Source organism: Crocodylus siamensis, chromosome 5 (assembly GCF_052110815.1).
Source record: "Crocodylus siamensis isolate JL-2025a chromosome 5, ASM5211081v1, whole genome shotgun sequence".
Classification (NCBI taxonomy): Eukaryota; Metazoa; Chordata; order Crocodylia; family Crocodylidae; genus Crocodylus; species Crocodylus siamensis.
Genome location: NC_143399.1, coordinates 199,761,275 through 199,772,886, shown reverse-complemented (window position 1 = coordinate 199,772,886; position 11,612 = coordinate 199,761,275). Strand labels below are relative to the sequence as shown.

Genomic DNA, 11,612 nt, shown 5'->3' with positions numbered 1-11,612 from the left:
GTGGACTGTCTGACAACCCCCTCCCTATACTATTGATGATGTATGCGCTGGAACCCGTGATCAATGAAAATGAGCGCAAGACATTAAATATATCCCTTGAGCAGGACTTCAGTTTTATGGCTTGGCTTTCTGGGTTAAGGACAGTGGGGGAGAAGAAGGGCAAAGGCAATATCCAAAAAAAGAGAAAAAAATGCAGGTGCTGCTTCTTTCATCGCATCGGTAGAGATAATTGCAGGACACAGAAGAGATCCAGAAGCAGAGCTCGAGCAGATGCTGGCAGGTTTATTGATTTTTCCCAACGCATGATTTGGCAGCGGTGGCTCCTGCTTTCAGGCACTGTACATACAAGGCAGTGGCGAAGAACGTGTGTCGAGGTTGTTTACACTGTGGACGGCCGATCTGAAGCATGCCAGGATTTTCTTCCCGCCGGCCGGCACGCAGCCTGTCATCCTGTTGTGCTGTAAATTGTGTAACTGGGCAGGCTCCTGCCCTCTCTCCCTGACTGGTGGGAACAGGAAGGCGCTGTTCTCGCAGTCCAGGGTCAGCTCAGTCATAAGATGGGCTCACTGCCGTTCCAGTCGATAACAGCTCCCTTCCACCTGGGGGTAAAAGAGATCATTTTGTGTTAGCGCATACATCTGCCATTGGAGAGAGGGCCAGAAAAATCCCTGGGAGAGTCCAGGGAGGACATCTTTGGAGTGATCAGGTACATCTTGGTCGTTGCCATCCCTGTGAGATGTATAAAAATTAATCCTTACCAACCACTATGCTCTAACCTCTTACAGGTTGCCAGTTACCCCGTATGTTCCTTTATAGAGAAAGCTGTCAGTAGCCGATTTGCATTTTTGACCCTGTGTCTATCAACCCCCCACAGAAAATAAAGCACACCGGTGAATATGCTGTTATCAGCCAAAATACTGCGATGCCATACTTGTTGCTGACATCACTCTGTCTCCTAAGACGTTTGTCACTCTACCGTGAAAACGGCTTTTATCATAAGATGTCAAGACAATCTCAGATAGAAAAAACCCCAGAACCTGTGGCAAGCGCAAGAATGGCTTTGGTAGCAATGCTCATTTTCCGTTGATTTGCAAACAATTTCCCTAGAGCTATTTAATGCAGGCTGAAAAACATCCCATTGCTGTTCCCTTTCCCCAAGAGCTTGGGCCACAATTCCAGCACGTCAGTAGTTTTCTTTTAAGGGTCATCAGAGATGCCACACTGTCAGATGCCTTACGGATAGGTCCTACAAAAGCCTCTTCCTGACTGGCACAACAGGTATGGCACAGGCAGAGGCAGTCTGACCATCTCCCCATGCTATCTTGTTGCAGTATACCTCGACATCAGCTTCGGATTCAATTAGACTTCATCGGAGTACTCATCAAAAGCGAATCTGTTCACTTGGAGCTTCATCCAAAACCTCTGGAAGTTAATAAGTGTGCTTCCGCTGATCTCAACAGAAGCTGTATCGCACGTGTGCTGCACACTTGTGACCAAATCCAAATGGTTTTCATAGGAAAGGCACAAACCGACTGTCAAGCCAACCCTGCTCCAGCAATCACCAAACCACTTCAGCTGCTTTGATTCAACAGGTGCCTCCATTATGGTCTGGAAAGACCCTTTGATGCCTAGACTAAGGTTTCTGGGCATACTCAGAGATGATGCAGACACAGCAGGGGTGGGCAACATGCAGCCCATGGGCTGGATGCAGCCCTCCAGGCCATTTTATCTGGCCCACGGGGCCCCTAAAAAATTTAGAAAATGAATATTTACCTGCCCCTGGTTGCCTGTCATGCAGCCCTCAATGGCTTGCCAAAACTCAGGAAGCGGCCCTCCGCCCGAAATAATTGCCTGCCTCTGAAATACAGCATATAGATCCTCTCTCAGAGACAGTGCAATCCAGATCAGAGCGGGGATGTGGTGCCTACAGTGTGTCAAATCCCTGATCTGTTATGCCTCCAGAGGACATATCTACTGGCTGACGGAGGCAAGCAGCACCATTCAGTTCACTGAAAACCGCAACACCCCCAGTAACGTTTAGTCTTCAACATGGTGATGTCCCCCTTTTACACAGTAGCCCTATGGCGCGTACATGCACTAAGCAGCAGGAGACCTGGGCACTGAGTCCTCAGTCTAATGGGACTCAAACACACATCCCCCATTTCTCAGGGGAGCATACAAAGCACGAGGCTATGCAAGCTGGGCCTCTCAGTAGCGAGGACTGCAACGTTGATCAAGCCAGAAGAAAAGAGGAGAGCAGAGGGTGCTAAAGAGCAGGACTCAGGAACCCAGTGCTGAGGCCACCCCCGGGGTTCCCATTCCTTGCAATTTCCATTAGGCAGTTATTGGTTAAAAAATCAGAAACATGTCCAGCCCCTGGGATTAGAAGCCAGGACTCCTACATTTTGCTTGTTCTCCTTTTAGCTCCATGGCTCTTGCAGCCTTGATTTCCCAGCTTCACTGGGAGGAGGAGTAATTGCAATCCATGCCGCCTTTGCTACAGCTTGCTGGTATGGCCACTCCTGGAAAGTAGAAGATGCTGATTTGAGTCCTCTCAAGATGAGTTACAGGCCCTCCACTTCCTGGACGAGTGGTCTAACCTCTGGGCTCCCGTGCAAAAGGTAGGCACCACCACAACTACTCCGTTCAGGAGGGAGCTGGTGCTGTGGGTGCTGCACTTCGCCCTGGACTGAGCTGTTTTTCAGTGTGAGTTATCAGGTGTCCCTTTTGCTGCAGCCAACAAGGGCTGCAGTCCTGATTGAGGCCATTCAGTTCTGCAGAGAGCAGGAGTCTGGGCTCACCCCTGTTCCTAATGTTTCCTATCGGCTTGCCCTAGCACCCACCTGCTCAGCACAAGGGCTCTCTGAATCCCCCTTTTGGAGCAAATAAATATCTCCATTAACTGTACGGGGAACCTCAGTGACAAACTAATGTTCAGGCACTGCAACTGAGAGATATACGATCTGTTGAATCTGCATGTGTGAATCTTGAGTTATTTTCTGTTGAATCCACTAATGCCAATGTATGTCTAGTTTTACTTTATGTTTATAACATGTTCTGTGTCAGCTAGTCAGACAGCACTTTTTTGCACACTCGTGGCTGGATGACTTTATTTGTGAATGCTTTGGACCAACATAATATCCATGCTTTTGTTAGAGGCACCTATGAAAATGATTTGGCTCTGGCCCTCCATCTAGAACAGGGGTGGGCTACAAGCTGCATTGGGCTTGTGGTGGACTCCATTTCCCAGCAGCCCCTGCCCGTGTTGCTGTGGCTAGTTTCCAGCAGTGGCAGCGCCATGACAGCATGGGGCCAGGGTTTCCATGGAAACTGGCCCCAGCAGCACTGGCAGGGCACGCAGCTGGGCAGGGGTTGGGATCTTGCGGCGATGACAGCGCGGTCCAGAACCAGGGCAGAGCCGCAACCCTCTGCCTGCATGACCCAGGCAGGGGTGTGCAGGCAGCAGGTCGTGGCTCTCCCCTGGCTCCGGACCATGCTGTCATCAGCATAAGAGCCCAACTCCTGGCCCAGCCGCATGCCCTGCCAGCGTTGCTGGGACCGGTCTTCGTGGAAACCCTAGCCTCACACTGTCACGGTACCACTGCTGCTGGGGTCTGCATGGAAATCAGCCGCAGTGACATGGGCAGGGGCTGCTGGGAAATGGTGTCTGTCCACCAGATGGATCTGCCATTTTGCCCAACCCTGGTCTAAAATAACATTCATAAAGGTTCGGCTGTGTTTTTTAGGTGCGTGGTGCATGGGAGAAACAGCACTTCCTGTGTGGTCCCTGCATGCCACGAGAGCCATTGGCTCCACGGAGGCTGTCACAAGAACACATCTGCGTTGTGTTACTACAAAACCCAGAAACCACAGAGGAAGGGAGGAGCTAAGGAGTTAATAAAATATATTGCTGAATTTAGATGATAAAGCAGGATCAAAGTTTCATTGCTTGCGAGACAGCTAGCAGATGCTATTTCCGCCAGCGGAGAAGGAAAACATGGGAGGATGGGCGCTGTGATGTAAGAGGACAGTGGGGATGAGAGTCATTTGCACGGCATCTCCAAAACAACCCAAGGACGCACATTCCAGACATCTTTTGGTCGGCCTCTGGCGGCTTGCACAGCCGTCTTGCGCTGGAAGCAACAACAGGAGAGCGCATATTTGCTGTCTACTCTTTGGTTGGGCGCCGCAGCTGGAAACAACGCCAGCAGGCGTTTGGTTCTCCTTAATTCTCTGAAGTGCTCACTTTCTGCCTCAAGTGCAAGGCACACTACTTCGACGATGACTTTTCCAAATTAAGTAGCAGCATGCACATAACTTCCCTTCCCATAAAACGTCTACCAAACACTCCCGCTCTGTCATAAAAATGTCCCAAATAACAAACCGCTCCCTCAGACATGCACAGTTCTTTCCCTGGGAAGAGGACAACAGAACAAACGCGTGGCAGATGTTGGCTGTGTTGTTTGCTGCGTTACTGGAAGGTGCTCGGACAGTGCGGTAAGAGACACAGCATAGGACTATTTATAGAATACAGTAGTGGGAAAGAAAGGGATCAGAAGTGCTCTCTTCAAAATCCCAGTCTTCGACATGTTCTCACTTCTGAAAAACGAGATGGGGAAGAGGTACCATTTTCTTCTGGTACGAAATCTTGTGGCACTAGGGATCAATGCAGACTAATGCATTTTTTTTTAATAAGTTATTTTTGAACTATTTCCCTTCTCTGTCTAGCATAAAATATTTCCCCTCTTTCTCAGGCTGCAAAATTCCTTTATAATCACCTCTGGTCCCTGTAACCTGTTTAGCTCATAGATTCCAATTACACATACAAACGCACAGCATTTGTTTTCCACGTTTCCTTTCTGATTTGTCATAATTGTAACGAAGCGCATTCAGATAAGGAGGGAAAGAAAGAAACAATAGCCCCGGCCAAACTTGCTATTCCAACAGTGATTGCTGACGATGGTTTGGATAGGGACAATCCTGCCTCAGGGAGGAGGGAGGACTAGATGATGCGCCAGCAGCCTCCACATCATGTCTATTCAGGATCCTCGTGTTTCAAAATGGCGGCAGGGGCGCTTGAATTACAGTTCATTGGATGAGCTTTGGGTCACACATTTCCACCACCAGTTTGAACTGTGTGATGCTGTGAGCACTTTAATTAGAGCAGCTCTCAGAGTCGCTCTAGTTAAAGCATGTCCCCACCCCAGAGTGCATGCATAGACGCCCTGTGATTCTGTGATATACTGCTAGCAGTCCACAGATGCCAGCCAGAGCTAATCTCAACAGATGGATCAAGGGGGACAACCCTCTACCCTGAGAACTGACCCCAGCGAAACATAATGATGGGTCATTTTTATTTTCCTCCTTTAAAAATTAAAGCAGCTAAACAAAAGAAGAAGGGGATGGGGAAAACACTCCATATAGCTATATTACAATGTGACCATAGCATGAAAAAAAGTCCAGAAAAAAGAGATTTTAATGGCAACTTTCCTTGCTCTAGATTGCTAACAACTGTGTTTTTTTGGACATAAGTTTTTATAACTAAACCATGGTTTGTTAAGATTCGGTTTAGCCGGGACACGGGAATGCAATGCATCTGATATGTGCAATGAACCTGTGTTAAAACTGTCTTTTCTAAATTTCTGAGTGTAATGTGAGCTTTGAATTAACAGTGTTTGACAGGTAACCTCCTAGTTTGTTTGCTATTAAAAGAAAAAATGAGGAGCGGGGAAAAGATTACAAAAGAACCTCAAATTATTCGGCTTGTTGGTTTAACAAGTGCTGCAGACTTCCTCAATGAGGCTTGAAAGCATTTTATTTCAGAGATATTTGGTTAGTAGACTTTCCAAGCTGTGCTGTGGAGCAGGCACATCTACATCCATTTTGTTGTATGTGTAATGCCCGATTCACGTCCCATTGATGTCACTGGAAATATTCCCATTAAATGCAATGTAATTTAGAGCTTATTCAATAGCTGCAAATCCATGTCACCCTCCTATTAAGTCCTGGTGTATGCCCTTCAGATATGTGCATGAAATTCTGTCCGTCATAACAGGAGATGGGTATAGATCTGAGAATGGCATCTGGCCTAAAATTTACCTGGCACATCAAAAACTATGTCTACTACGCAGATTCAGTGCCACTTTTCTAATCAAGACTTTGGTTCAAAATCCTGTGTTTTGAGATGCTATATATGGCTGGTGTCACTCATGAGTGATACTACCCATAGAAATGTCTGGTTTAAAAAGAAGAATGTTTCACAAATTCAGAATCATGGGGAAGTAAATGTTACAATGGAAAAGCTTCTCATGAGCATCATTCAAATCATAGATAAACAGGGCTAGAAGACTTCAGGAGGGCATCTAGTCCAGGCCTCTGCCCAAGGCAGGATCACCCTTGTCTAAACCATCCCAGACTGATGTTGTCTAACCTACACAAACATTTCCAGTGATGGAGATTCTCTAGTGTCGCTAAGTAATCTGTGTGAGTGCTTACCCACCTTTATAATGACTTCTATTCTGTCAGTTGTATAAGTTAATTATTCTAATATAATAAAAGCCATGGCACTTTCACCTATGTGTCTGTCTGTCCATAATGCTCTGGGCCAACTGTGCATGTGTGGCCCAGAGCCTAAGGACAGACAGACATAGAGGAAGAGGCAGAGGCAGTCAGGGCCAGGGTGGGAAGTGGCACAGGGAGACCCCCGGGGTGGGGGTGTGGCATGTGGCGCGGGCAAGGGGTTGTGGCATGCTGGGGAGGTGGTGGTGAGGAGGCCACAGGGTGCTGCATGGGGAGCAGGTGTGGGTGGTGCCCGCTGGCTGCAGCACACAGCTGCAGGACAGGGCGCACCCCCCACATGCCTGCAAGTCACACCCCCCTGCAGGCAGCACAAGAGGGGGGCCTGGCACATGGGCGCATGGGGGGCGGGTGTGGGTAGTGCCCACTGGCTACAACACACAGCTGCGGGTGGGGAGCGCCCCTGTAGCTGCTCCCTGCGTGGCACCATGTGGCCACACGCCACTCCCTCTCCCATGGTGCACGCTCTCCTGTCCAGGAAGTGCTGGGGGGCTGCGGCCATGAGGCATGCAGGGCACGCAGGAAGGGTGCGGTGGGAGGGTCGTACCATGTGGCAGCAGGGTGCTGCGCAGGAAGTGGGTGCAGGGGGCGCGTGCAGGCAGCCACTGCAGCACGTGGGTGAGGGGTGGGGCACGGCCCCCTGCCCAATCCCCACCATGTGCCATGCCCCCCGTGCGGCCTGCACCGCACCCCAGGGTCATGCCATGCAGCCATAGCCTGCGGGTGCTCCCCCCACTCTTGCCACTGCCCACACCACACCCCACAGCCATGTGCCAGCCCCTTGTGCAGCCACGTGGCCCCCCCCCCCAGCACACCCTGTGTCACACCCCATGGCCACTCCCCGCGCCACGCCTTGTGGCCACGCATGACCCCCCATGCAGTCATGCTCCATGCCCCCCTACATGCCCTGCACCACATGCCAGAGCCACTCTCCACACCATGCAGGCACAGCCAGTGGGTGCTCGCTGCACCATGCCCCGCACTGCACCCTGAGCCACTAGCCGTGCTACATGGCTGGCAAACATTCCCCATACCCCTGCACTGTGGCTGGTCCCCACGTCACTCCCTGTGGTTGCACTCCACGCCCCCCACATGCCTTGCATCACACCATGTGGCAGATCCCCACGCCACGCAGGCCCAGCCATTGGGTGCTCCCTGCGCCATGCCTCATCCCACACACACCTTCACGCCCCATGCCACGCCCCAGGGCCACTACCCACACCACACCCTGTGGCAACGTACCCCTCCCCATGAAGAACGTGCACCAGGCCCCCCCGCACACCCTGTGCCACATGCCGGGGCCACTCCCCGCACACCCTACACCACACTTCAAGGCCGCTGCCTGTGGCACATGGCTGGCAGGCATTCCCTGCAACCCTGCACCATGGCTGCTCTCCACACCACTCCCCGTGGTCACGCAGCACACCCCCCATCAGTCCTGTGCCACACCCTGGAGCCGCTCTCCATGCCACGGAGGCACAACCATCGGCCGCTCTCTGCACAATAGCGTTCAAAGGCAGAAGCCTAATTGTTCATATATGGTGTTATCCAAGCCTGAGTGAGTGAGAGCCTTCCTTTTCTTAACTAGTATCTCTGCATGACTAAGTGGTCCAAATGAATGTTTTTGACAAGTCCCAGCCTCATTTTGAGACAGAAAATATAGAGAACTGAATGTGTTGTGCTATAAAACCCTAAGTTGTACTTACTTTGTCCTAATACAGTGCTCAAGGGGAGGAATAAGATCATTTTCTTTATCTTCAGTATAATTCTGAGTTGTATCTGTAGAGAGAGTTTTAGGCATTGTCATTGTCATTAGCATCATCAATAACAGCATAAAGGTAACGCCTAAAGGTCCTACTTATAGGACCCACAGCCCCATTCTGATAGAAACATGAGGCAGAAAGACACTTACTGTCCCCCAAAGCACCTACAGTGCAAGCAGCCCATCTCATAGCAGATCAAATACTGTCACATAATACACATTTCCATCAGAATAGGTCTGGTATTGTAATGAAATGCAGTTTGAAGGAAAGTAGAAGAAGCCAACAGACACAAAGTGTGGTTCCTTCCCTTACAGTAACTGGGGTTCCCCAAGGTACACAGTTCACTCTTGGTATGCACGTGCCCCACAACCACAAGACCAGACTCTTTTGAAGAGCAAGATCTGTTGGGACCAGGACTGCATGTTGCACCCGGATCCGTTGCCACGTGCGAGCCGTGTGAGAATATAACTCCAACTAGCGGGGACCAACGCCAAGCCGTGGAACCTGTGTGGACACATATCTTTTCATGCTGCGATACATCGGAGCAGACTCGATTCATCGAATCCGCTTCGCGTGACACCTGACACACACTGCGCTGCATCGCGTGCAGTTGTCTAAGTGGCGAAATGCAAGTCAGGACGCAGAAAATGGCGGCGGTGCGCTTGAACTAAAACACTTCTGATTTATTTTAGTTCAAAGGCGTGCTGCTGTCATTTTCTCAGCATTGGCATGCATTTTGCCATTTATACAAATGTATGTGCTGTGGTGCAAGCATGTGTGCAAATGCCCACTGTTACTGCAGGATAAGTAGACTTGGGGTGTTCCCATAACCATGATGGTCAAGGAAAATGCAAAAGCTAGAGATTTAGTGTGTGATCTCCTTTACTGGACCACCTGGACAGCTGGGAGGGATACAGACAAGCTTTAGAGTGTGAATTACCCTCCCTTGGATCTCTGGAAAAACAGCAGACATGGCTTGAGATATATAGCAGTTACAGGCTTTTGTTCCATCGCCTATATAACTCAAGCTGTGTGTCTTTTTATTGTCTCAGAGACCGAAGGATCCCCCTAACTGTACAGTTGGTCCAATAAAAAATGTCACCAACAAAAATCCTTGCATCTTGCAAGATAAGCAACTATTCTTCCTCCTTTGAGTGAGAGTCCACACAGATTCTAGTCTTGGTGTCTATCACAGTAGGCCTGGGCTTAGGGGTACCAGATGGCCATCCTGTTATCTCAGTAAAATGGACAAAAAGAGCCTGGTTTGTTTAGCCTAGCAAAACAAGGGCTGTGAGGGCACATGATTGCTGCCTATAAATACCCCAGGGTGTAAATATGAGGGAGGGAGAAATGGTCCCTAAAGACATGATGCTGTTTACTCAAGAAAAACTGTCAAGAATGGCCTGGAAATGAAGGAGGAAAAAAAGATTCCTACTCATAAGGGTAGTGGGGTTCCAGAAAAATTTGGAGCCATGAAGTAAGAAACCCCAACCAGTTTGAAGGTGGAATTTGACCAGTTTATGAATAGGACTCCGTTGATTAAGATGGCAGACAACTGGACTCGATGATCCAATCCACTGCTAGATTTCTAGATGTCTTTGCTCCAAGGGCAGTTCAGGAAAGGACTTGAGCTATATTTACGGCAGATAATCTATTCTCTGCAGCAATTCAAATAGAGCACTAGGACTGCTCTGACTGTCCAGTGCCCTCTCTGTCTACATCCCAGGGAGAGGTGGATATATATGAGTCTGCAGAACTTGCTTTATGCCACGTATCTTCAGAAGAGATACGGCAATGAAGGAGCATAGGAGATTCCTCCGCAAAAAAACATGGCCCTAGGAGTCTGTGTTGATTCACACGTTGGGCATTGACAATTGGTTGATTAAGGTCAAACCACGCTATGTAAATAATGCATGCTCCCTGCTTGTTATCTGTAGTGTGATGTAGGGCATTTTAGGTTTGTTTTCATATTGTGCCCAATAATTGTGGTGTATGAGGGGCCAGAGTGGACAATTTTTAGCAAACCTTGGGTTTAAATTGCTTGTGAACACAGGGGACTGGACTTGGTAGCTCTTGCAGTTCTCCAATTCCTGTGTTTTATGATTTTGAAAACCCTGAGCCTCCACATTACTCTGAAATGAGCCACTCTTTATTTTAACTAATTAAGGAACACTAATCAAAGGCACCTCGTGCTGTCGTGAACACTGATACGTACCAACAGTTAGCCGTATTTCTTCTTCTTGATTGGCCAAGCCATCATAGTAATATAGATCAAACTGCCGTTCTGTTTTCCAGTCACCCAGTAAGTCCTTTTGCAAGCAAAACAGCACGCTGAAGTGGCTTTCACTGCACACCAACCAAATCGGATACTTAGGCGTCTTCAAGTAGCAGCCAACCTATTTAAAAAGAGAGAACATGAACAGCTGAACAAGATGAAACAGCTGATTGTGAACAGTAATAATATTAGGTGTGCTTACAGATCACGGTCTCTAAATATTAATGATGGCACATAATATACCACGGAGGGAGGTAAAAATTAAGTTCCCTATTTTTACAGGCAGGTAATCTGAGGCACAATTCAATTAAGTAATTTGCCAAAAGCTACCCATGCACCCAACAGAAGAACTTCTCTTGTTTTTTGGGGGACTTACTGGTTTATTCAGGACTTCAAAACCAAGGAGAACCCAATTACCATTCAATAGCAACTAAATCACATTGAGTTTTGCATCGTGCTCTTATTTGTTAGTCTCAGTCTTTGCCTATTTTAGCCTTATATGTAATAACAGACACCTGGGAAAACAAAATCCCTGCCATGGAGAATTTACAATCTAATATATTTCACTTAGGTACATTGTTAAATAGATCCTCATGTTCAGGATCTTTTTTAACAGGCAGAAAAAACATGAAAAGATGTGTTTAATTTTGGATTTTTCTTTTTACTCAAAGGTAGAGTAAAATACGTGCATTATTATATAGCCTCCAGAAGTTGTTCAGAGAAAATAAAATATAACTTCTCATTTTAGACAGAATGGCTTTTATTATCTCTGTTATAATTTGTATTGTCGTAGTACCGAGAAACCCATTTTTTTGTGCTAGGGGCTGTACAAATATTCACTTAAGAACTGCTCGATGTTAGAATGATTTTTAGGAGCCTGTTAGTTTTTCCTAGGTGCTACTATTACCAGTTGTTTTTTAAATTGGGAATTTAATCTATCTATTAGTAGTGTTTGGTAGATAAGCATTGAGCTAATGGCTTCCATTTAATCAAAGGTT

At 48.0% G+C, this 11,612-nt stretch overlaps 1 protein-coding gene across 3 annotated transcripts in view; it reads right to left on the bottom strand.

Annotated features, from left to right (window-relative positions):
• Positions 1-262: 262 nt before the first annotated feature.
• The window catches only part of MINDY4 (MINDY lysine 48 deubiquitinase 4), a 95,261-nt gene continuing 83,911 nt past the window's right edge, over positions 263-11,612 (bottom strand). For all 3 annotated transcript variants that reach the window (XM_090047837.1, XM_090047836.1, XM_090047835.1), the window contains 3 exons: positions 10,555-10,735; positions 8,283-8,355; positions 263-599 (listed from right to left, as the gene is read on the bottom strand). In XM_090047837.1, the coding sequence (XP_089903963.1) occupies positions 551-599; positions 8,283-8,355; positions 10,555-10,735 (303 nt within the window). In that variant the 3' untranslated portion in view covers positions 263-550. The remainder of the gene's footprint in view (positions 600-8,282; positions 8,356-10,554; positions 10,736-11,612) is intronic.